General features: G+C 37.1%; 3 protein-coding genes across 12 annotated transcripts in view; 1 reads left to right on the plus strand and 2 right to left on the minus strand.

The window, feature by feature from the left end:
* cadm2a (cell adhesion molecule 2a) overlaps nt 1-27,298 on the plus strand; it is a 423,456-nt gene that overhangs the window by 216,463 nt on the left and 179,695 nt on the right. The gene's annotated exons all lie outside the window — the stretch shown is intronic.
* On the minus strand, nt 2,557-5,460 carry LOC131547990 (C-type lectin domain family 4 member E). Its single transcript, XM_058788817.1, has 5 exons — nt 5,293-5,460; nt 4,907-5,200; nt 3,644-3,771; nt 3,455-3,546; nt 2,557-3,342 (listed from the first exon to the last, which is right to left on the minus strand). The coding sequence occupies exons 1-5, from the start codon at nt 5,312-5,314 to the stop codon at nt 3,198-3,200; spliced, it is 681 nt and encodes a 226-aa protein (XP_058644800.1). The 5' UTR covers nt 5,315-5,460; the 3' UTR covers nt 2,557-3,197.
* Nucleotides 20,104-27,037, minus strand: LOC131547987 (CD209 antigen-like protein C). Of its 3 annotated transcripts, XM_058788811.1 has the most exons (6): nt 26,721-27,037; nt 23,626-23,805; nt 23,263-23,550; nt 23,024-23,151; nt 22,816-22,922; nt 21,896-22,709 (listed from the first exon to the last, which is right to left on the minus strand). In XM_058788811.1, exons 2-6 carry the CDS (start codon nt 23,714-23,716, stop codon nt 22,547-22,549), a joined length of 777 nt encoding a protein of 258 aa, XP_058644794.1. In that variant the 5' UTR covers nt 23,717-23,805; nt 26,721-27,037; the 3' UTR covers nt 21,896-22,546. The 3 variants fall into 3 exon arrangements, with proteins under 3 accessions (XP_058644797.1, XP_058644794.1, XP_058644796.1); XM_058788813.1 differs by lacking the exon at nt 23,626-23,805; XM_058788814.1 differs by lacking the exons at nt 21,896-22,709; nt 22,816-22,922; nt 26,721-27,037 and adding an exon at nt 20,104-20,131 and having other exon boundaries at nt 23,626-25,328.

A 27,298-nucleotide genomic window follows, 5' to 3' on the forward strand; every position in this document is an offset into this window, starting at 1 on the left:
TTGGGTCTGTAAAGCGCTTTGGTCAACTTGTGTTGTTTTTAAACGTGCTATAGAAATAAACAATTGATTGATTGATTGATTGATTGGTTGGTTGGTTGGTTGGTTGATTGATTGATATTAGCATTATCAAGATATTTAAACCAAATCAGGTGATATCTCTGTGGAAATAAACTTTGGACATGCCCCACATTTTTACTGTGTCCTCAAAGTCATTTTCTGTAAAATTTCTGTAAATCAAAGTAACAACTGGTAGATCATCATCTCCACTCCATCTTTCTGTTCATCTCCTATGTCTCAGCAATAGTTCTGTTAACACTAAGTACTCTCAGGTCACTTCACTGTTTGGTGTTGTAAATGATTGTACTTTGTATGTGGGGGGGGGGGACTGCTGTGTTCTAGCAGTTGCAGTTCCTTTAAATATAGCTGTTCTACGGGGAACATATACCCATATGTATTTTATTACATGAACCTGCAGTTCATGTGATGACTTATTTTAAAATCCTCTTTTCACAGATCCATATAAAAAGATCATTGCATGGATAATCAGCCCATCCCGGTGAATAAGTCAGAGCACAGTTCTCTCTTCTATATCCATTGGGTTCTCGAGGATCCCAGAACCTGCATCAGCAGATCAGCATTAGATGTTCTGTACTGCTTTCTGTGTGATATGATTCTGACTGTGAGAATAATTTATTACGTAATAATCGGTTTAGTTCAGTGATTTCTCACCCAGAGGTCAGTGTGCTGCCATCAACCCATTTCCATCTGCCCTCCACATCCATGTCAGTCAGACCAATCCAGACATTAGCATTAGCAGAAATATTCTTCACAAAATCCTGAGAAAAAAATAAATAAAATAGCACAGTTATATGATAAAGTATAAAAATGTTCCTCCCATAGTTATAAAATTAGTTTCACTTACTTGTTCCTCTCTGTTGTTTATGATGATCAGATCTGCTCCTCTCTCTGTACAGTATCTTCTGCTCTCAGCCCAGCTCTTCTTCTCAGAAGAAATAAAGTAAAGATTAGATTGAACACTCATATAACTCAAATGTGTTATATGTGTCTTGTTGTTATAATGAAATGAGTCTCAGTACCTGTGTGTTGAGGTGTTTGGTGTTTCCTGGTGTTCTCTCTTTCTGTACTGACATCATGAATGTTTACAGAATGTACATTAGTACATGTACATGTACATCTTTACCCATTCCGTGTTCCATAAATTCCATTACTAAGATGGAGAAAAATGTGAGATTATTAGAAGTTGTTGCTTCAAGTAGGCTGCACTGCTCTGAACTTCTGCTTGGAGCTTTTACCTTTATAAGGCACCACTGTGGTCATGAACGTGATATCCTAGTAAGGTGTAGCCTACGCTTTTTTTGGTAAGCTTTATCTTTTGTACTCGTGTACTGCAGATCATAATGAAATGCACTGTAGTTACTCTTCACCGTAGTTGCTCTTTCACTACAGTTGCAATCTTTGTATAACAAACACTCTGGTTGAGAACTAGTTGCTTTTGGTAGCAAGCACTTCTCAGATGCTGATGCTGCAAATGCCACCAATGCCACAAGTCGCACTGTAGTAACACCTTTCGAAAGAACATAGTGCTACTCCAATGCACAACTATATAATTGAAGTTACATTTGTTTTTATTATTATTATTACAAAACATTATCAGCTGAATAAGAAGAAATGTTGGATTGAAATGTTGGACTACTTAACAGTTTCCATCTTGTGTGAGTGTAACATAATTTCAAAGTACTATTCATTTCTTTAGGGGTAAAACATTTGAATGTGGAAGTAATTACAAATGGTCCATCTAAAAACAGGGAAGTGAAACTAATAAGTTGTTTCTGTCGCTAAGAGGCATTTCCTTACAGGAGACGTCTTTATTATATCACAGCATATTGGCATGATCATATCATGAGGCCCTTACTAAAATGTGTTAGTGGTTATAATAGAATTGAGTACATGTATGTTGAGCTGTTTAGTGTTTGAGTTCTGTTTCCTGACATCATGACTGTTTATAGGATCGCCATGATCTTCATCTCTTCTTTATCTTCTCTTGAGATTCACCTTTTTTATTTTAATGTCTGGAGTCACATCATCTCAGTGTTTCTCTCTTTGCATTTTGTAAATTGTAAACATTTGGTAAAGTTGTTGTACTAAGGGAAGTGTTCTGGTTTTGAGCTTTTGCAGCTGTGGTCAGGAACATGTGATATCCTGTTAAGACGATAACATTAACATGTAATTATTTTATTTTTTTTATTTCTTGATGAAGTTTATTATAAAGGACATACAGTATATATAAAATGAAGGTTCCTTGCTTTTTTCCTCTGCCCATAGTCAGTTAAGAAATTATCATATATTGCAGGTAAATTTGAATGCACTGACATTGATAATTATCTCCTCTTAACTTTTTCTGTTTATTTCCTGTATCTCCTGTAACTTTCAGACATTTTCAATTTCTTGAAACCCTTCAATTGGTAAATGTTGTTCTGTGTCTGTTCATGGAGTTCGTAGTATTATGAACTTCTGCTTCTATGTTTCTGATCTTGAGGTTTTTAGAAGAAGCCATTGTGGTCAAAATGTCTCGTGGTGTTTCAGAATAACTTTTGTGGCCATATTTTTTGTTGTAGGATAACTGATCAACCCTTGTAGCGAATCCATTAAGTAGAAATTAAGTTCTCTGCCTTTGGATTCTTTCTCAGTGGTTGAAAGGGTTTGCATGCTTCTTTCAGGATGCCCTCAGTTAACAGCAGACTGAAGCCTGCATGCTAAGTGCAATGTTAGCATTAGCAAGCCATAGTGAATACTACCTAGATTTAGCTGTTAGCCTAGCACTAACTTCAGTACATTTTTTCTAGTGTGAAGCTGCAGACTCTTGATCTGGTGCGTGTTGGAGCTCATTGTTTGATACTTCTGCTATTAGCATCACTGCTATTGAGATATCGGAAGTACAATAGTACAACAGCGCAATGCTAGCTGCTATGTGTTTTAAAACCGCAGAAAGCTTCAAAATCTGCACAGGTGCACCAACAAAATAGAAACAAACTTATTTCCTCAATGATTTAATAAAGAAGATTTATTACAATGGGACTTTTTGAAGAAACAATCTTTAGCTTACAAAAATAGCCAAATACAAGTACACATTTATATTTTACCTGCTTCCTATTAGCGATCATATTACAGATGTTATTTTAAGATGGTTTTCTTTCACAAATCCATTTAAAAGCAGAACTACATGGATAGTCATACCACTCTGATTTGTCATGACGCTTTGAAGTCACAACGCAGTCATTCTGTGTATGTCCATTGGGCTCTCCAGATGCCCAGAAGCTGAAACTACAAGCCATCGTTAGATGTTCAGTTTTGCTCTCTATTTGTAATATTATACTGATTGTGAGAAACATGTATTACATAATAATAAGTTCAATTCACTTTTCACATTTCTCACCTAGAGGTCAGTGTGCTGCCATCAACCCATTTCCATGTTCCCTCCGTATTAGTCAGGCCGATCCAGACTTCACCATAAGTTTGAAAAAAATCCTAATTATAGAATATAATTAAAATAATGTTTCAATATCTTAACTAGCATACATTGAATTTGAGTTAATGAATAATTTTGAAACAGTGTTTTACTCACTTGTTTTTCGTTGCTGTTTATAATAGTCAGATTTGCTCCTCTCTTCAAACAATCTTGTCTGCTGTCAGTCCAGTTTTTCTCTTCAGAGGAAATGTAGTATAAACTGGATTGATAGCACCTCCATCCATCTGGTAACACAACCATATTAGGTACAAGCCCTTTGTTCTCATTTACTCTGCATTGAAACTTACTAATAACAGCTTGTACTACACACATATGATATTAGGGCTGCAACTAACGATTATTTTAATAATCGATTAATCTGTCGATTATTTTTTTCGATTAATCGATGAATCGGATTAAAAAAAGAAAAGCATTCATTTCCAACCCTTTATTCAAAAACAGAACTAAAATCTTTAGAAAGTGCACAAACATGTTGCTCCTTGAACATCCCTGAGCTGTTATAATAATAATAAAATAAAATAAAAATGGACTAACACAAAAAACATACACATGTATGCTTTACATCTGCCAAATATATAGACTTTTGGGGGGGGGGGGGGAGTGCAAAAAATTAAATAATTTAACAACACTGCGTCGTTAGCGTTGGTATTGTATCAGACACTTGCACTTAACATTATATGAAAATCAAGCTCAAATGGAGTTAATAATGTTTTTGACCAGAGAATGACGGAGATGGAGTGTTTTGTCTGTCATTAGAACGGCTGTAACTGTTATCTGAAGCAGCAAGTGCATTATGCTTTCATCAACTTGAGCTCGATGATCCAATGGCGTTTTACTGACAAGTTATTTTAATGCTTATCATTGGTTTACTATTTTTAAAACTCTCTGATTTAAAATAATAAAAACGAATTATAAGCGACTCAAGTTTGGATAATTTTTCACAGCACCTGACTGGGCTAGAGTATGGCAACTGCCATACGCAAACGCCGCCCCTGCTCCCACACCTTGGATGACTTGGGTCGCACGGATTTCTCTGCCTCCGCCATGTATCTTTCCTCTACCTCCGCTCGTTTTTTTTTTTACTTTTTTTTTTTTTATTTATGAGGCGCCAAACTCTGCTACCATCCGTGCGCGAGAGAGACCGAGTGTGTTCACTCGCTCCGCGCTCAACTAAAGTTTTTTTTTTTTAATAATCAAACGTCTCCGCGTCGCGCGACACAACGAATCGATTATGAAATTCGTTGCCAACGCTTTTAGTAATCGATTTTTATCGATTTAATCGATTCGTTGTTGCAGCCCTATATGATATCTTTTTAATAATGAATATTTGTGTAGTTTTAGTGTATAGTTCAAGATTACCCATTTCACAAAGATGTTTTGACAGTAGTTTTTCCTCCTCAGTTAACTGGTGATTTTGTTTGGTCATTTCGTTATTGGCATTCACTAATTTATCCTTCTTTTTTAACAAATTTTCAGTCTCAGAAAGTAGGTCGATCCTTGTTTTATTGAAGGTTACCGCACTGTTTTCATACTGGTAAGTCTTAGTTCTGTGTTCAGTAAGCAGCAAAATAATTGCCTCCAGCAGAAGAACACACTGCAGCACCAAATACACTGTAGCTTTTTTGTATCTTCTGGTCCTCACAGAATCACTTCCTGAAAATGACGGATATGAAGATAAATGTTAATTACTGACAGGACTAAAATGTGTGTGTTAGATATTGTTATAATGAAATGAGTCTCAGTACCTGTGCTGTTCCTCTTGCACATTTTTGGTCTTTTAGAGTCAAATCGTGTAAGTTGCCGGTGTGTGGACTGCACCGTTGTGTACTTTAAGAGGCTGAACGTTAACTACACCACTGTTACCACACTGAGCAGTCATATCCTGTTTGTTTATATTAAACCATTTTTGCAGATAAATGATAACGATAAAGACCCCCCCCCCCCACATTCACACATTTTTTGTAGACTGGTGGAAAATCTAGTCATGTTGTTTAGCCTTTGCTTGAATTTGCTTCTTTTTTTTTTTACTTTTATAAATGATTGAAATGCATTATTTTCTTTTTTAAAAGGGAATAGTTGTGTCATTAATTACTCGCCTTCATATCGTTCCAAACATGTAAGGCCTTCGTTTATCTTCAGAACAAAAATTAAGATATGTTTGATTACACCCGTGAGCATCACATGGACTATTTTAACAATGTCCTTATTTCATTTCTGGGACTTGAACGTGGTAGTTGCATTGCTGTCTATGCAGGGTTAGAAAGCTCTTGGATTGTCTTAATTTGTGTTACGAAGATAAACAAACATCTTAGGGGTTTGGAATGACATGAGGGTGAGTAATAATGACAGAATTTTCATTTTTGGATGAACTATCCCTTTAAATGTAAAGTGTCTGCGTCACAATCGTTATCACGCAGAATTGAAGGAAAATCTAAATAACCACACACCAAACTTGATCTGTTGAGATGTTAATATTGCAACATTTTAACTTTAAGTTTGACTTTGTGAGATGTTGTTTCAGTAACAACATATAATAGAATCATAAATGAGCTTACTCAGAGTTTCAACGATAAAGATGATTTACTACATGAGAACTTGTAGAACTGTGTTTAAGAAGAATAAGTGAAATGAGACCAAACATGTTGTAACATCCCTTTATTAACCCTTCAGTGTACTTAGTTCAAACTGTTCTTTTCACAGATCCATTTAAAAATGTTATTACATGAATAATCAGCAAACCCTGATGACAGATTTACAGCACATTCCTCATTACCAGAGCTATCACTAGGTTCTCCAGATGCCCAGAACCTGCAACAACAGACTGGCATTAGATGTCTGACTGTGAGATAAAGACAGGACTAACTTTGATTTTGTTTAAACATTTAAAAGCATTTGAAAAGTTTGACTGTTTTAATGGCCATTCAGGCACACAATATACAGAATGAATGTAGCCAGCTGCTCAAAGTTGTTATAGAGCATTGCTAGGCTGTTGCGATGGTGTTTTGGGTACTAAGGCATGCTATGTGGTTGCTCAGGCATTTCTGTGATGTTTGTTGTTGGTTGCGATCATGGTCTTGGTTGTATAGACAAAAGGGGCCAGTGCATAGCTAGGTCGGTGGGTTGATGAATGGATGGGTAAATGAATAGGCAGATGGTAGACTAGGTCAGAACAGGCTGTAGGTCTGTGCTGAGTTTGGTGGATGTAACTTAAAAGCCGTTAATGGTATTTAATTTGATCAATTAGGTTCTAGAAGTAGAACAATAGTCTGAAATATTTTAAGCTGAAGTAAATATTTTAATTCAGAGATTTCTCACCCAGGGTCAGTGTGCTGCCATCAACCCATTTCCATGTGCCCTCCACCTCAGTCAGACCGATCCAGACTTCAGAACCACCAGAAACCATCTTCGTTTTCACAAAGTCCTAATAATACAATAGAAATATGTCTGACTAAACAAAAACACTTATATATAATAACTAGAATCTTACCCCCCCTAAATATTTTAGTATTTGTTCATATATTTGTTTTTGTTCTTGATGTAAAACTCCTCAATCATATTATGGAGATTGACACCCAGCACTATGAGTGCAGTCAGCAGAAGAACACACAGCAGAACCAAACACACTGGAGCTGCTCTGAAGCTTCTGACCTTTACACAATCACTTCCTGTAGATCACAAATATGAAGATAAATATTTCTTAAACACATATATATGACTCTTATGCGCATGTTAGTTTTTGTTACTATAATGTCTCAGTACCTGTGTGTTGAGGTGTTTGGTGTCCCTTGGTGTCCGATTTCTCTGTTTCTGTCCTGACATTATGACGGTTTCTAGCATCTCTGTTGACATCAGTGATCATCTCAAATACATATTTTCTTTCCATCTCTCGTATCGCAATGCTTCTACTGGTGTGAGTCGTCTAGAGTCAAAGTTGCTGGTGTGTGGCCTGCACCGCTGTGTGCTAATGCTTTAAGAGACCGAACCTTAACTACACCGCTATGACCACACTGAGCAGTCATTTCCTGTCTGCATATATATATATATATATATACTGAGTTTTGCTGAGAATGATACAGTGATACAAATCTCCATTTCCCACAATGTAAACTGTTTACTTGTAGCCTACTAGAAAGTCTATGTGTAGATTTTTCTTCTAATAATGTTGCTTATTCTGATCATTTTTACCTGATTCGATTTTACAATTGGCATTTATCTATTTGTTTGTGTGTTTAACGATGATCTAAGTACTGTACCTACAGAAAATGTGTCTGATCTGTCATCCCTCTTTATGCATGGCTTCCTGCATAATTCTCTGCTCTCATTCTCATAAGATCCTCCAAATATTAAAATATGTAGTTCTGCACATTCCCAGTTCTGTGCAATTATTTGAGAATTTAGCAAACATTTTACATCTCAGGTGTCTAAGGGCTAAAGATCACAGTGAAGGAGATTTTGGATTTGAACCTTTGCCACTTTAGACTTGTAAACAAGTATACTTGTTTAGCAAAGACAAAGACAAATGTGAGTTTTGTGTTGATTAATTGTTAATTAATTAACTTCAAACTTTTCTTTTCCTCACTTTTCCCTCTCTTGTTTATGATGATCTGCTTATTTATAATCAGATCTGCTTCTCTTTCTGTATAATCTCAGTAAAACAGGTACAAAAGCTGTCACTGGAACAGTACCCTTTAAAAAGATACACCTTTTTACCTTATTTACCCCTAAAGGGTGCATGTTTGTTGTAGTACCTTAATATTATTACTCAAATGACACATATTATACATTTTGAAATTTTGCTCTCAGTCCAGCTCTTCAACTGAGGGCAAATGATTTATCGATAGAAAATTATGAAATTTCTGACATGCTGTTTTGATCTGTTTGTCATCTCAAGTCTTTTTCTTCCACCAAAGCTTCTAGTTTTGTGCACTTGGTTAAAGCTGCTGTTGGTTAATTAAGATTTGACCGATTGAGTTGGTCTAATTTACTATATATTAAATGTAACAAAATGCAATAAGTGCAATAAAATGTTGTCATCTTTGATATTTCTATCATGAGAATAGAAACGGGGCTTGACTTCAGTTATTGGTTCACAGACAATATTTGTTCCTCTCCTGTAAGCTGTTAGTCAGACAAGCAGAACAGAACTGATCTAATTTCAGTACATCTAAAGTTCAAAATCACTCAAAACTCAAGAAAGCTGAAAGAAGAAGAAAAAAATAAACTTTTGATATTATGCCGCTGACACCTAATTAAGTTTATTAAGAGCCACTGTATATACATTCAGGTATTTGAATCAGAATAGCACAACTTGAAGCTTATCATAATTTTTTACAGAAAATCTTGACATCCACCTTTTTTTTTTCTCTTACACTGTAAAAAGTGATAAGTTGACTTAACTTAAATAAATTGAGGAAACAATACTTGACAATTCACTTCACTTATTTTTTTTTTTAATTATCATTTACTTAAATTTTTAAGGCAACGGGTTTCCTAAATTTTTTTAAGTTAAGTCAACTTATAACTTTTTACAGTGTAGTTGCTTTGGTTCATAAAATGGAAAAAATTACGCAAGAATTGTAACTGGGGCAGAACCACTACAGAAGATGCCAACCCGGTCTCATAAAAATACGTACCTCTGCGCACTTTTTGTGCGACACCGTTTTACGTACCTTGCTGCACGTTTCGCCGCAGTTTCAAATAGAAATGTCCACTGAGTGGCGCTAAAACACAGGTTCAATATGTGAACCCTGGCACGCTTTTATTACGAAGATATTGGTACGTATTGCTGTTTTTTTTATTATGTTGCTTCAGATACGTATTATGGCGGTTCAGAATTCAAATATGCAGGGACTGTCGCTAAAGGTTAACGCTCTATCATGTTGGAAATATGCCCTACACCAAATCCAGCCCTAAACTTACCCAATAGTGTTAACAAATTCAAAACTGATATAAAAACGTATTAGCTGATGCAACTGAGTGTTTTTTTTTTTATTATTTTTATTATTATCATTGCATATTATTATTCAAATGAGTTATGATGATGTTTAGTTTGATTATTAGGTTTTTCGTCTGGTTTTAATACAATTCATAATTTAAAAACAAAAATCAAAAACAGTTAAAATTAACAATTTTAATAGCAAGCAGTTCAAAACAATATTATATTAAGACAAAATATGACTTCACAAAAATCCATATGGAAAGATGTGATAAAAATAACAAATATTTTAATAGTCTATCAATAGATAGATAGATAGATAGACAGACACTTGAGAGGAAATGAAACTAGCAAGTTGTTTCTGTCACTAGGAGTAATTTCTTTGGTCCAAAACCAAATAGCATAGCATATTTGCGTGCAAATCAGGAGCTTCTTTAGCTAAATGATGCATTAAGACAGTGGTGAGCAACAGGCGGCCAGCGCCCCCAGCCAGATTATTTTGGTAGCGGCTGGTTCTGAAATAGATCTGTCATGACCAGAGGTGTCAAGTAACGAAGTACAAATACTTCGTTACCTTACTTAAGTAGAAATTTTGGGTATCTATACTTTACTGGAGTAATTATTTTTCAGCCGACTTTTTACTTCTACTCCTTACATTTTCACGCAATTATCTGTACTTTCTACTCCTTACATTTTAAAAATAGCCTCGTTACTCCCATTTCATTTCAGCTTGTTTTCATTCCGGCTTGTCATCGTTCAAAAAAAAAAAAACCTATCCAGATAAATCGCGCCATCCGGAGAGAGTGAATTTGATTGTGGTTGGATGAGAAGTGTAAACATATACCATTCCGACACCCTATTGGTTTGTACGCGATCCACCTGCACATGACACAAATCACGTCACACTCCAGCAAAGACATATATAGCCAATGTTGGGGTCGTTACTCAAATAAGATTATTTCTTAAAAGTTATTATTTCTCCACTACTGGCTCATTTATCAAACGGGTGCTTTCTCTTCGTCCTCCGCAAATTAAGCTACAGTAAGTAGTTCGGTAGAGAGACGTTTGAATAAATTAGCGTTTGCGATTGACAATGTTGTGATAAGTAGGCTATACTAACTTTATAACTCGTTACCCCCAACACTGGACATAGCAGACGTATGTAGCCAAGTACGAAGATGTCCGTGGCAGAGACTCCAGAAGAGAACTGAGCGAAATGTAACTGATGTAGATTACCCTGTTGTTGTACATACAGGATTGAGTCCAACGTGTTTGTTACATCTTCTAGTTAAATGTGACATTGTTGCCATTAGCTATAGAATTGAGCATAGTACAAACCAGGAAGGTATCAGGATTGTGTTTATTAATCACTCGGATTAATCATTAATTTTGACAGCACTAGTCTACAGCACTCTCCTAATTCTCTGCTCAAACTGTTTGGTCTCTTTGTGCTCACTCAGTTAAAATGTCGGGTGCACATAAGTGGTCCGCATGCGCGACCAAAATAAAAAATGCGCTGCGTAAAATAAGTTCTGACAGATTACCATTTTAGATCGACAAACTGTACTGTATAAGACTTCTATTCAAACTGAAATCATAATCTAGGCTACCTGCTGCCGTCTTCAAAGCAAAGCTGTCTGTGACATTTCATTCACTGACGCTCATCCATCAGCAGCGCTAAACCCGGAAGCGCATAATACTTACTTGCCGGCAACCCGCCAAAATAAAAGCTCGCTGATTTTACGTTTGAAAATGAATGATAATAATAATGATAATAATAAAAATATTAACATTTTATTTTTAAGTTTACTATGAAATAATTGCATTTGTATTATCACACTTGATTATTTAGTTTTTTTTTTTTAGTTAGTTCATTTATATATATAAAAACAAAACAAAAAATAAACAAATAAATGAAGTGCAATAATATTATTATCACTATTATTAATACATTTTTTTAGAGTTATATTTTATGGGTCACACTACATGCCATGGCCTGTGTGAGGACCAAACCAAATCTCCAGGTTCTCATATGAGAACCAGGCTGAAAAACTTATGTGCACCCCTGATATTATATAGACAACCATACAAGGGTAATTGTTACTAAGCCTGCCCTGGGTACAGCAATTTTCTTGTCCGTTGCCCTCACGGATTCCTGCAGCTAAGCTTGGGTGTAAATTTACATTCCAGTAAAGGTTATTGATGACATGCCTCTGAAGTTTGACTTTTTGCACCATTACAATACTTATAGGCAACTAGTCATCATATCTTCCGCTCCATGAAACACGTTAATGCTCAGTAGTACACATATATGGTTCTTTAATGTATTTACATTGTACTAAAATGCGTTCATTTTTAATGGGCATATATGCGGCTGAAACAGGTAGCCTAGTGCATCCCAAATTTTTCAACATTAACATATAACATTATAGTCATTATGGCCTTTAGAAAAATGTTTTTTTGAGGAGGTGGGGTAGTGCACAATAGGCCCCTGTGGCGCGGCCTAAGCTTTTGTCCTTAATGGCATTTTTTTCCTTACATTACTTTTACTTTTATACTTTAAAGGGTTAGTTCGCCCATTTAAGACATGAAGTTGTATGCAATCCTTACCAGCACTATAGTGCATACACACTGACCCACCCTTTAGTCACCTCCCTGGTCAGAGTTCTGGCCGCTGGAAGTTTTTCAAGATAGTACTCCCGGTTAGTTTCCGGGGCCTCAAAACTGAAAAATTAACTAAAAAATTATTTGCGTTTCAAAGCTTGAATAATTTACATCACAAAAAACACGCCTGACAAAATTCATACCTCAGTTTTAATCGGAACTATTTTCTTTCCATTTCTATCAATCCGCGCTGCTGTCAACGTCAACAGCGCGCACGTTCAGATCAGCTGTTGATAGCGCGACTCGCTTTTTTTTATTTTTCCTCCTTGGTTGGGGATGTAATCGTCTTCGCTGAAGTGAGCACTGCACACACGGAAATCCTTGATTCTCGATATTTTAGCTCCCGCAGAGTAGCCGATGATGGCAACCAGCCAAAGCTGTCTCGTAGCTATATCCGAAACTGGAATCTGAACGGTGATCCCGGCACATTCTTGTGGTCACAGCCTGGGAATTTACAAGTTCGCACCATTGTTCATTTTCTACTTTTTATGTCGTTGTCATTCGATTGTGTAAACACTATGGAACAGCTGATCTGAACGTGCGCACTGTTGACGTTGACAGCAGCGCGGATTGATAGAAATGGAAAGAAAATAGTGCCGATTAAAACTGAGGTATGGATTTTGTCAGGCGTGTTTTTTGTGATGTAAATTATTCAAGCTTTAAACGCAAATATTTTTTTTTAGGCCATCAGTTTTAAGGCCCCGGAAACTAACCGGGAGTACTATCTTGAAAAACTTCCAGCGGCCAGAACTCTGACCAGTGAGGTGACTAAAGGGTGGGTCAGTGTGTATGCACTATAGTGCTGGTAAGGATTGCATACAACTTCATGTCTTAAATGGGCGAACTAACCCTTTAAGTAGTTTTGAAACCAGTACTTTTACACTTTTACTTGAGTAAAAAGCTTGAGTTGATACTTCTACTTCTACAGAAGTATTTTTAAACCCTAGTATCTATACTTCTACCTGAGTAATGAATGTGAATACTTTTGACACCATTGGTCATGACAGCAACAGTTACTCACAAACAGAGTATGTGAGCGGAGAGGTCTGATTTTGAATGGAGCGAGGAGCGGATTTTTTAAAAGTCGGAGCATTGTGGTTTTCACTCACTCCGAGAGCGCTCCACCACTGCTACATCACAAGTACAACTCATGCCAACAGCCCGTAATATAACTGCATATTTAGCAAGAATTCACATGTTAAACATATTTAGCTAGCTTGATAGAGAAGGATCAGTCAAATCAGAAAGAATGTGGATTTTTTCAGAAAGGAATTTGTTTGTTCCTTCTAGATACTGAATATTTTCAGATAATCATACCACCCTGATGGATAAAACACACCACAGTTCTCTGCTCTCCAGACGCCCAGAAACTGAAAGTACAGATCAGCATTAGATGTTCAGTGCTGCGTTCTGTGTGATATGATACTAACTGTGAGAATTATTTATTACATAATATTCAGTTCAGTTAAGTGATTTCTCACCCAGAGGTCATGTTGCTGCCATCAACCTATTTCCAGCTACCCTCCACATCACAAGATAAAACAGTTGACAAAATCCTAGAATAAATGAGGAAGGCACACGTCAGGGCTTTTCACACTGTGCTTAACCCTGGGTTATCACCATATTTTTAAACCGATAAAAGAACGTTTTAAATTTAAATTTACAGTTAGCACTGCTTTTGTATTGTTAACTCTACATTGCAGTGCTAAACGTGTAAAGTCACTTTGTGGCTAGATGCTTTGCAATATACACCCAATCAGAAATTGATATCAGAAATATATCTGCATTTGCTTAGAATTTCTTGTATAAACATTCTTTATGCTCATAGAAATACCTCAAATCACATGAAAAACACATACAAACCATGCATTGTCATAATTGCATTTTTTTGGCTTTATGTTTCATTGCAAGAAATGTTTCCACTTTTGGTCTCCATCCATGCATAATGAACAGATGCTGCCTGTAAGTGCACAAACTCGTACACTCTAAAAAATGCTGAATTAAAAATAACCATTTCTGGGTTATTTGGCAATTTATCGCTGAGGGAATATTGGACAGAACACATGCTGGATTGTTTTTGACATTTTTTTGAAGTGTTTATTTTTTTTGTGGAATAATACAAATGCACTCTATTTCCTATATATACAAGACAGGAACAGTTAATAATAATAAACAGAAGAAAACTGGTATCAGTAAGCTGTTCCAGTGCATTAAATGACAATCTTATATATTCATGATTGAAAAGTTACATCAAAATCAGCTTCACCTCATGCCATCTCATCTGTCAGGCATCCGTCAAACGCATAGCGTGACCACAGCTGTGTCTTAAGTGCACTAGATCAGTAGTTCTCTTATTGTAGTCAGTGGAGCACACAGAAACTTTGTTATTGTAACAAAAAAGATGAAATGTGAGACTACAATCGTTTTCCTGTTTATGTAGTAATACTATGGCATGAATACAAAGTATTGCAAACCTTAGTTTAATTCAGGAAGTTACCCATCAGTCAAGTGTTTTTTTGTTTTGTTTTTTTCAAACACAAATGTATCCAGTTTTAACCGGTTTGGCACAGTTTACCCAACATTGGGTTAGCGGTAGGTATACGAGGGCGTTCATCATTTGCATTGACAGTAAAAATGACCCAGAAGCTGAAGTACAGAAAAACAACCCAGAACCTGGGTAAAAATATTAAAAATTACCCAACTGGCTAAACCCAGCATTGTACCTCCAAATCAAGCATTCATTGTCATGACATGCCATACATTCAAGTCGGAGCCAACTCAGAAGTAGCGTAAACAAAACAAATGAATTATATTGTAAACAGTAAAACCAAATTACTACAAAATGGATATCGTTTGTCATGTATGTGAGTCACTACTTCAACTTGTCGGGTACTATATTTATCCAGTCATTGCACATATGCAAATAAGACTGTTAACCAAGGTTTTAGGTATGTACAGTTTTAATTGTTAACCCTGGTAAAAAGCAGTGTGAAAATTGAAACAAGATTAATGAATAATCTAAGTTAACTATTTCAAATTTGAAACACCCTTTTGTTCCTACTTCCTTATTGTAACAGATCGGTCAGGCTCTCTCCATCTTCCAATCACAGCGCACACCCTCACCTGATTAGTAATTGCACACACCTGCACCTCATGTGCACACTCATCAAGCTGGCTTTATAAGCACACACCTCACTCCATTCTAGTATCTGGTCTCTATGCTACTTCAGCGTATTAGCCGTTTACCTACCTCCATCGTGTACTTACCTTCTGTATCCTCTCCAGCGTGTTCTCCTCTGCTCCACCCCAACGTCTGTTCCCTCCAGTGTCTTCAAGTTGATGTCTCCATCGTCTGTCATTGTGAGGTGTGTGCTCCATCAGTCTATTCCACGAGTTCCTGTGATCTCAAGATTCCCTCATCATTCCCTTAAACTGCATATTTGAACTAAATACTTGCCTTCACCAGCATCCAGTTGACTCTGCTATTTTAAATAAAGTTAACTGTTGAATTCTAATTCTCTTTTTGAGTCTGCTTCTGTAACTCTTATAGTTATCCACAATTTTAAGAAAATGTATACCGTTTTAGTCCTTTTTTTTTTTTTTTTCTCACTTGTACCAAACATCTTTTCAGGACAAAACTCAACAAAGAACACAGAAAACACTGGGGCGTATACGGTAGAGGCAGACACAAATGAACAAACAAGACACACCCGGGAACAATGACAGCAAATTAACAGAAAAACTACAAACTGACTACCAAAGTACACCAGACAGGAAGCAACATAAAAGTCCACAAACAAAACGTGGAAGATGTGACGCATGTATTGAATAATCTTTTATTAAGTGTGACATCATCCTTGATATTTTAGTCACTGTCACTATAGTCACTGTTATTATTTACGACTATTGTGAGAATATTAAAGAGGCCTATCTTTAGTTATGTGTTCATACAGACAGTGTTTGTTTTGCTCCTTGAGCTGTGACAATTCAGAGTCACACATCTCTGTGATATGATCGCCAACTCTAAATACAGACATTCATGCATACTAACGAACTAACTTAATAAATACAGTACAAAGTAAAGTATGTGTACTTAAAACTTGATTTATTTTTGACACAAAAGATTCTTTGCATTATTACAAAGTCAAATGATTATAAACAGAAGCTAAACTAAACAGTTTTATTGTGTATGACATACACAAGACTATATATTTTACTTATTTCACATATTTGTTGTCAAATGAATATGTAATTCATTACTATAGATTTTTTTCTCACAGATCCATCTAAAAGCATTGTGACATGGATAATCAAACCACCCTGATGAAAAAGACACAACACAGTTATCTGCACTATTTCCACTGGACTCTCCAGACCTCCAGAAGCTGAAAGTACAGATCAGCATTAGATGTTCAGTGATGCTTTCTGTGTGATATGATACTGACTGGAAGTATAATTTTTTACATGATAATCAGTTCAGTGATTTCTCACCTGGAGGTCAGTGTGCTGCCATCAACCCATTTCCATCTGCCCTCCACATCACTGTCAGTCAGACCAATCCAGAATTCAATACCATGGGAAAACTTTTTTGCAAACTCCTAGTAAAATAACCCAGACATGCAACTTCCAAATAGATATCCACATACCATATAATAAAATATATAGGCCTACTCTTTTCCTCTGCTCTCTTTTCACTCACTTCTTCCTCTCTGTTGTTTATGACGATCAGATCTGCTCCTCTCTCTGTACAGTATCTTCTGCTCTCAGTCCAGCTCTTCCACTCAGAGGAAGTGTTGTAAAAACTGAATTTATAGTAAAATCTGTAAATGCAAGTAGTTCAGTTATTTATTCCCACTTACACTGAAGTACGAATTAATTATATATCTTGTTATAGTATATTTGATAAAGTTCAAGATTACCTATTTTATGAAGACTCTTCATCAGTTCAGTTCTCTCCCGATTAATCTGCTGTCTGTTTATTCATGTTGCCATGCTTGGTTAATAATCCATCCCTTTCATTTGTTAAGTTTATGTTCTTGGTTAGTAGCTGGTCTCTCTCTTCTGCGCAGCTTCTGTTTGTATGGATGTGGACCAGAGTTGGGTATTACGAGTTACACAGTAATGTGTTACTGTAATCGAATTACTTTTCCTGGTAAAGCAGTAAAGTAATGAGTTACATTTTAAATTTATGTGATTTGATTAGTTACTTATGTCAATAAAATTACGTTACTTAAGTTACAGATGCAGTGTTAAAGTAAAAAGCATGTTTTGTGCGTCAGTATGCCCTTTAATAAATCACCGGAGAATGCAAGCTAAAAAGTAGACGAGTCCTACAAATATTGACTGTGTAAACCTTTTACATTTTCGTCCAATATCTAATCTTCCTTTTCTTGCTAAAATTCTGGAGCGAGTGGTTGCTTCTCAGTTAATTTCTCATTTGACTGAAAACAATCTTTTTGAACCTTTACAATCTGGCTTCCGCAAATTTTATAGTACTGAAACAGCACTGGTCAAGGTTACTAATGATTTGTTAATTGCTGCAGATTCTGGTTATCTTTCGATCTTGATCCTGCTTGATCTCAGTGCCGCTTTTGACACTGTAGATCATTCGGTTTTAATTACTCGTTTAGAAACTGTCTTTGGGGTCTCTGGTATTGCACTTAATTGGTTTAAGTCCTACCTCTCTGATCGTAAGCAATTTGTTGCCATGGGTGGATTTAGGTCTAAAATTGGTGTTGTGCAATCTGGAGTTCCTCAGGGATCAATTTTGGGCCCCTTGCTTTTTAACATCTATATTTTTACACTTGGTCAGCTTTTGAGATCTCTTGGTCTAAAATTTCACCTTTATGCAGATGATACTCAGATTTATATGCACACTAAACCTAACGATTTTGTGTCTGTTGATTTTCTTTCCACTTGTATTTCTAGGATAAAAGAATGGATGTCACAAAATTTTCTTTGTCTTAACAGTGAAAAAACTGAGGTTATGCTCATTGGTTCACCTCACCAATTACGTAAAGCTGGGTCGATTACTTTGTCCGTTGATGGTTCAATTATGGAGTTTAAAACAAAACTAAAGAATTTGGGGGTTATTTTCGACTCAATTTAACTTTTGAACCTCATGTTCAAAGCACTGTTAAAACATCTTTTTCATCTTAGAAATATTGCCAGACTACGTCCAATGCTGTCTTTTCCTGTTGCTGAGAGGTTGATTAACACTTTTGTGTTTACTCGGATCGATTATTGTAATGCCTTGTTGGCTGGGCGTCAAAAGCTACCTAAACAAATTGCAGGTCGTGCAAAACTCGGCTGCTAGAATCCTTACTAGAACTAGGATGAGAGATCATATTACACCAGTCTTGGAGTCTTTGCATTGGCTTCCTGTTAGTTTTAGGGTTGATTTTAAAATTCTGATGCTTACTTACAAGGCTTTACATGGGTTGGCACCTCAATATTTGTCTGAGCTTTTAATTCCTTATATTCCAACACGTGACCTTCGTTCTTCTGAAACTGGTCTTCTAACCGTTCCTTTAACCCGTTTAAGATTGATGGGCGATAGGGCTTTTTCATCATTAGCTCCAAAACTGTGGAATTTTTTACCGATTGAGATAAGGCAAGCTAAAAATCTTAGCACTTTTAAATCTCGTCTTAAAACTCATTTTTTTAGGGTAGCTTTTAATTAAAAAAAAATTTTTTGTTTTTATTTGTCGTGTTTTGATTGTTATTGTGTATGGTTTTATTTGTTGTTGTAAAGCGCTTTGAGATCTCCATTTAAAAGCGCTATAGAAAATAAAGTTTATTATTATTATTATTATTACAACATTTGATGCAATGAAAGGTTGCCTATCATATTTCAAAATATTGCACTCAACATATTTCAGTCTGACATTATAGTTTGGGAAAAGTTAAACAAGTGAATGTGTACAAGTTTGTCACAGTAACACTAATAAATTAAAACAAATGTGCGACGTGCGCTTATACCGTTAAATTCACGGTCATTTTTTACAGTGTATGACAACTTATAGTGTTACATACCATCAAGAACACAATGCTGCCGACATCAGGTAAGTGCTGTTATTTCTGTTTGTCATGTTCGCGGAGTAAATATTTTACATGGCTTTTTTATAATGCTGGGTAGTCAGTGTTTCATATGCGTTTGGCCAATCAGTGTACACTTACATCACTATAGAATACATTCCTATAGAACTGTTTTAGACCCTACTCTGAAGTAGGATCTAATTTAGTTCCCTCGAACGGCGTTCTAAGGTTTTAGGTCTAGGTTTTAGTTCTAGAACTAAAACCATTCCTATTTGCTGCGGTGGGAGCACACAAAAAAGTGCTTACACCTGCTAATAGTTCTAGGAACTATGAAAAAGTTTCTCCAGTGCGAAAGCCCCAAAAGTTAATAGTCCGCCACATTAAAACATAAAACAACTTTAAAAACCCCTGTCTAATATTGTGCAGGTCCCCCTCATGCTGCCAAAACATATTTGATGCATTGAGGCATTGACTCCACAAGACCTCTGAACATGTCCTGTGGTATCTGGCACCAAACCATTAGCAGATGATCCTTTAAAAGTCTTGCAAGGTGGGGCCTCCATGGATTGGATTTGTTGGTCCAGCACATACCATAGATGCTCGATTGGATTGGGATCTGGGGAATGTGGAGGCCAAGGCAACACCCTGAACTCTTCATCATGTTCATCAAGCCATACCTGAATTTTTGCAGTGTGGCGGGGTGCATTATCTTAAGTGACTGCTGCCGTCAGGGAACACCATTGCCATGAAAGGTGGTCTGCAACAATCTTTAGGTAGATGGTATGTGTCAAAGTAACATTCACATGATGCCAGGACCCAAGGTTTCCCAGCAGAATGTTGCCCAGAGCATAGCACTGCATACGCCAGCCTGCCATCTTCCCATTGTGCATCTACTGCCATCTCCTCCCCAGGTAAATGATGCACATGCACCTGGCCATCCATCAGATCTAAAAGAAAATGTGGTCTTGAACACTAAACACATGCAGTTACACAGATGCTGCACTGCCATTAAAAATAATCACTTCCTCCTCACTTGATCAGAGGCAGCAGTTGCTTCATTTGAGCGTCTTCTGGCCTATACACTAAATATGTATGTTAAGACAGCTTGGCATTAACCTCTACACACCACCCCTACTGACAGCCCAGATCAGTTCAGATGAACCTCACTGCAATGATGCTTGAGACACTAAAGGATCATCTTAATGAACTCTGAGTTTACAGCATCTGATCACACAATGTTTCTGTTCTGAATAACTCTGGCATTAGTTCCTTAACTGCTTTCTGATTATGACCGAAATGGTGGTAAATGAACTTTTGTGCTGTTGTCCTTCCTCATATTAGATCAGTAAAGACAGAGCAAATGTAAGATTAGGAATCAGTTTAGAGATTCTCCAGAAAACAGTTTGGTTGGTTTAAAGGGTTACTCCACCCCAAAATGAAAATTTTGTCATCAATCACTTACCCCCATGTCGTTCCAAACCCGTAAAAGCTTCGTTCGTCTTTGGATGAAAACTGGGAGGCTTGTGACTGTCCCATTGACTGCCAAGTAAATAACACTGTCAAGGCCCAGAAAAATATGAAAGACATCATCAAAATAGTCCATCTGCTATCAGTGGTTCAATCATAATGTTACGAAGTGACGAGAATACTTTTTGTACGCAAAGAAAATAAAAATTACGACTTTATTCAACAATTTGTCTCCTCTGCGTCTCATCCGCATCACCGTAGTGCCAATTTGGAGAATATCCGCTGGACTCAAACTGCGTACGCTGTTCTGTGTCAGCTGTGCCACACGGAGGAGACTTGGCAGTCAATGGGACAGTCACAAGCCTCCCGGTTTTTTAATCCAAAATATCTTAAATTGTGTTCTGAAGACGAACAAAGCTTTTACGGGTGTGAAAAAACATGGGGGTAAGTGATTAATAATTTTTGGGGTCAGTCGTGGCCTAATGGTTAGAGAGTTGGACTTGTAACCCCGAGGTTGTGGGTTCTAGTCTCCGGTCCGGCAGGGATTGTAGGTGGGGACCCTCAATACCACGACTGACCTTTGAGCAAGGCACTGAACCAGCACAAATTCCAAGTATGGGACACCATACTTGGCCACACGTCACGTCCTTTCCTTTCCCTTAATGACACAATTTTCATTTTGGGGTGAAGTAACCCTTTAAGTCCTTTAATAGGATGAGAGGAGCACAATGAACTCACTGTAGCTGATACATGGCAGGTAATACGTAATACCCAAACCGAGGTCTTCTCACAGATTAATTTAAAAGCACTATTATTGTTTTATAGAATGTTTTTCTTCTTGTTCTGTGTTTTTCATGGACTGCTCTTCTCTTCTTTGCTTTCAATTCCAGTTCGAATAAAATATCAGAGTGAAACTGATCTGAGAGTGTGTGAAGTCTAAAAGCATGTGGTCCTCAAGTACAAGAAGTGTCTTTTTTGTTTCACTATTAGCATCAGCAAATGGAGGTACTAAATTAGACATATCTCCTGATCACTCCCCAACCGATATTCCCGCCTCAAACACACTATTAGTTGAGTCATTGTCAGACTTGGTAAGGGTAATTATACAAATGGTAAATTCATTTTATTTTTTCCATATTTTCATGATGAGCACCTCATGTTGTAATATAGGGTGAACTCAAAAGAGGTAGAGCTGAATCTAAACGCAGTAATAAGTAAAACAAAAGTACAAATGAACTCAGAAAACATCAAGGTAACAAATCCAAGATGGAGGAACAGAATGAGCATACCAAACATCTTTTCAGGACAAAACTCAACAAAGAACACAGAAAACACTGGGGCGTATACGGTAGAGGCAGACACAAATGAACAAACAAGACACACCCGGGAACAATGACAGCAAATTAACAGAAAAACTACAAACTGACTACCAAAGTACACCAGACAGGAAGCAACATAAAAGTCCACAAACAAAACGTGGAAGATGTGACGCATGTATTGAATAATGTTTTATTAAGTGTGACATCATCCTTGATATTTTAGTCACTGTCACTATAGTCACTGTTATTATTTACGACTATTGTGAGAATATTAAAGAGGCCTATCTTTAGTTATGTGTTCATACAGACAGTGTTTGTTTTGCTCCTTGAGCTGTGACAATTCAGAGTCACACATCTCTGTGATATGATCGCCAACTCTAAATACAGACATTCATGCATACTAACGAACTAACTTAATAAATACAGTACAAAGTAAAGTATGTGTACTTAAAACTTGATTTATTTTTGACACAAAAGATTCTTTGCATTATTACAAAGTCAAATGATTATAAACAGAAGCTAAACTAAACAGTTTTATTGTGTATGACATACACAAGACTATATATTTTACTTATTTCACATATTTGTTGTCAAATGAATATGTAATTCATTACTATAGATTTTTTTCTCACAGATCCATCTAAAAGCATTGTGACATGGATAATCAAACCACCCTGATGAAAAAGACACAACACAGTTATCTGCACTATTTCCACTGGACTCTCCAGACCTCCAGAAGCTGAAAGTACAGATCAGCATTAGATGTTCAGTGATGCTTTCTGTGTGATATGATACTGACTGGAAGTATAATTTATTACATGATAATCAGTTCAGTGATTTCTCACCCAGAGGTCATGTTGCTGCCATCAACCCATTTCCATCTGCCCTCCACATCACTGTCAGTCAGACCAATCCAGAATTCAATACCATGGGAAAACTTTTTTGCAAACTCCTAGTAAAATAACCCAGACATGCAACTTCCAAATAGATATCCACATACCATATAATAAAATATATAGGCCTACTCTTTTCCTCTGCTCTCTTTTCACTCACTTCTTCCTCTCTGTTGTTTATGAAGATCAGATCTGCTCCTCTCTCTGTACAGTATCTTCTGCTCTCAGTCCAGCTCTTCTTCAGTGAGGAAATGAAGTAAAAGCTGAAGTTAGAGTATAACCATCCATCTGTAAACACAAGAAGCTCAGCTATTAGCTCATTATTCCCACCTACAGTACACTGAATAATGAAACTTGTTTTTAGTAATAGCAAATTGTTTAGATGCAGTTCAAGATCACCTGTTTCATTGAGAACCTTCTGCAGTTGACTGAACTGATCTTTTTGTTTAGTCAGGTTGTCATTCTTGATTAATAATCCGTCCCTTTCATTTGTCACGTTTATGTACTTGGTTAATATCTGGTTTCTCGCTTCTGTAAGGTTGGTGATCTTGGTTAGTAGCTCATCTCTCTCTTCTGTGTAGTCTGTGCTCTTTGTATAGATGTGGACACACAGCACTATGACTGCAGTCAGCAGAAGAACACACAGCAGACCCAAACACACTACAGCTGCTTTGGAGCAGTCACTTCCTGAAGATGACAGATAAAGATAAATGTTTCTTAATTTCTACACCCTATGCAATGAAATTTAGTTTGTATTTATACCTGTGTGTTGAGGTGTTTGGTCTCTCTTGTTGTGTCTGTCATTATCCAATGTCCTATCAGCGTTTATATTGGCATAAGTATCCTCATACATTTTTGGGTGGCTTGCCCTTAAATGATGGAAGCTGTCTGTGTGTGTTTCTAATGTGTGATCTTTTTAAGACTCTACTCTTAGCAGATGAGCTGAAAATGTGACAAAGAGTAATAGCATGTCATATCCTGTCTGCTTATGCCCGTTTCATACCGCTTCACCGTTATAGTAGCGGTCACATGATCTGGTGTTGCTTGGTTTAACACTTCGTTGTTTTGCACATTGTTATATTTTTAGTTAGATTGGTAGAACGGTACTGATCGGATGTCAGTGTGTTAGGTTCAAAATCACTCAAGTCTTTAGCACTTGCTGGGCTTAACCATGTTTATAAGAAGTGAAAAGTATTATCAGGCTTTTGAATGAAAATACTCCTCAAAGTTAATATATAACATTCCATTCCCTGCAAAACTTGAAGTCCACCCTGAGAAAAGTAGTGATGCCTGATTTAGGAATCATTGCTGTTAGTCAGATCTTAGCAGTGAATCATTTGATTCGTAAAACTAATGCTGAAAACCCTGTTGAGAGTCTGTGGTTGCCCTATCCTTCAAAGCCACCAACTCATACAAGACATGCATTTTAAGACAAGTATTTTGCTTTTCTTAGCTTGCCTATACCTTTACACAACCACCTCTACCAACAGACCTGCTGAGTTCAGATGAACCTCACTGCTCCTGACAGCAAGGAGACCCTACAGGAGCATCCAACTGAACTGTGAGCTTATGGCATCTCATCATACACTGCGGCTGTTCTGAAGTTAGTTCATGACCTGATTAAGATGTACATGAGCTTTTGTGTTGTTCTTTCTCATGTTAGTTCAGCATTGACAGAGCAAATGTAAGAGGAGGAATCAGGTTAGAGATTCTCCAGAAAACACATTTGGTTGGTTATTGTCTTAAAAGTCTTAAGCCGCGGTCACACTGCTCTTTTCGCTCCATTGACTTCCATTCATACGCATGCGAATGCGTCAGACCGGAAACGCAAGCCCGTGCGAAAAGTTTTCGCATTTCGCTGCGTTCCAAAGTTCAAGCTTGGTGAACTCTGGCCTGCGAATTCGCATCACGTGATACCATGTGACCAACGGCAGATCGATGCGTCAAAGCATGACCTTCTGTCTGAATTCAAAGAAAACTGCAGCGCTGCAGGAAAGTGGAGTAGATTGTATGTTTTTACATTTTAGATGTATTATTATATGTTACGTGTTGAATTTAAGTTTTTAAAAAGACGCTGCACAGCATGACGTCATATCACGACCGTTGCAGCATGCGAAACAATTTCGCAGGGCTCTCAAGTTATAGCGAAAGTTTAGAGTGAGATTAGGGGAGGGGCCACACAAAGGGGAGGAGTCACTCAAAGGGGAGGGGCAAGTCAAAGGGGAGGAGCAACTCAAATATTTGCAGCACCCAAGTTTTTGCTAGCAGTTCAATTTTACCTATTGTTCATAATTGACCAGCACAAACAGAAGTTATAACATTTGGTAAATCTGATGAAAGACAAATTCATTCTAATAAAATAAAAAGATTTATGTATTTAAAAATACAAATGTATCAAAAATAAAAATAAATTTTGCCTCAAACGAGCCAACTGAACAGCAGTACTCAATGTACATACTGTACACACATACATTACAGTATTTACCCTGAGCATGTATGTCAAACTGTGTGTGTGTGTGAGAGAGAGAGAACACATTTCAGCTTATGTTTCTTTTTTTCTGTTGTAAATGTTTGTTGCACATTTTGATGCCTGATGACAGGGGTAGAGGACTCCCACATAAAGCACTGTCATGATAATAGCGTTCCATCCAGAGCCAAACTGTTTCTAGTTTTGTTCAAACCCACCATGGAAAACACACTGCATCTGAATTTGGGGAAGCCTCAGTGCTTTATGGGAGCCCCCTAGATAAAATCATAAGCTGAAATATGTTCTCTCTCTCTCTCTCTCTCTCTGTCTCTCTTTCTCTCTCACACACACACACACACACACACACACACACACACAGAGAGAGCTTGACATACATGTTCAGGACAAGTTCTGTAATCCTACTGTGTGTGTACAGTAGCCTGTGTACATTGAGCACTGCTGTTCAGTTGGCATGTTTGGGGCCAAATTTCTTTGTATTTTTGATCCTTTTTTAAATATGTAAAACAATTTATTTTATTTGGATGGATTTGTCTGTCTTTTATCAGATTCACCAACTGTTATAACATCTCTAGTACTTTCCTTTCAGGAAGCCAAAGCTAAGTTAAAGCTTCTGGTTGTAGCAGTTGGAGAGTTTTTTTATTTTTTTTTTTATTTTGACTGCATCAATAATACTTCAGCGCGAATTTGGCTATATTCCCCAACATCACCTCTCACTATCTTTTCACAGGCAAGTGATTTCGTAGAGGAATCTTAAAATTGAAAAAATAAATGAAGGGGTTACCTACAGCATTCATCGGATCTTTCTCTTCCAATTTACACTCCATGTGCGCACGCATCCATGTTACTTAGTAACGAACCCGCTTGCGGCAGAATCGTGTAATTTAAACAGAAACAACAACATCCTAATTTCTGATTGGCTGGTAGGTGGCATTTAACTCTATAACTACAGAGTCGAGAGAGCTATGATCTCGGCAGAAAACTTACCTCAGTATTCCCTCATCTATTAATGGTATAGTAATTGTAGTGGGACAAGTTATCCCTTCTCAGCGTGAGAAATACAAGGTGTGGTGTGAGAGCGTGTGAACTGGTTGAAATGCGTGAGTCTCACTCCGATTGCGTGAGACCTGAGAGCCCTGATTTCGCATGCTCAAGGACTTGTGTGACCACGGCTTTATACTAGCATGAGAGGAACACAACAAGCAAGACTGTAGCTGCTCTGGAGCTTCACTTCCTCATTTACTCTGTGTATTTAATCATATCAAACCACTCTAAGGCAATAAGATAAAGATTTAATATTAGAAAATAAGTAATTTTTTAATGAATAAAATATTAATGTCACTTATTATTATAATGAAATGAGTCTCAGTACCTGTATGTTCAGGTGTTTGGTTCTCTGTTCCTGTCATGACTCTTCATAGTATCTACTTTGGTGTTGGTGTTTATCTCTTCTCCATCTCTGTTGTCCATTCCTCATGTTTCATCAGTGTTTATTGCCATAAATACTCTCTGACATTTTCATTCACTGTGAATCAGCTGTGAAACGATAGACATTGTTTCTACTCTGCAGTTGTCTGCTTTTTGAGACCGTATACTTTCAGAGGATGAGTCCACAGTGTGACGAAGTAAGTCGAAGTACAAGACAATGTGTGAAGTCTAGCCTGTTCGTACCAATTCATTTGCATAGCAACCACAAGTCAAAAAATGAATAGTCTTGATAAAGGGTAATGTGGAAATCACATGATTTGGTGTTGCTCAGTTCAGCAGAAACAGCTGCCAAATTTATGCTTGCAAAGCTTGTGATCTTGCTGAATTTAGTGAATTTAAGAAACTTATCTTAGCTGCAGCTAATCTGAGGTACTGCGTCAGTCATTGCTTTTGACAGACTTCCTAACCTACATAGTGGTAAATATGTTTCTGCAGTGGTTAAAGTGAATGTATTCAAAGCAA

The sequence above is a fragment of the Onychostoma macrolepis genome, chromosome 10 (genome assembly GCF_012432095.1).
Source record: "Onychostoma macrolepis isolate SWU-2019 chromosome 10, ASM1243209v1, whole genome shotgun sequence".
NCBI lineage: Eukaryota > Metazoa > Chordata > Actinopteri > Cypriniformes > Cyprinidae > Onychostoma > Onychostoma macrolepis.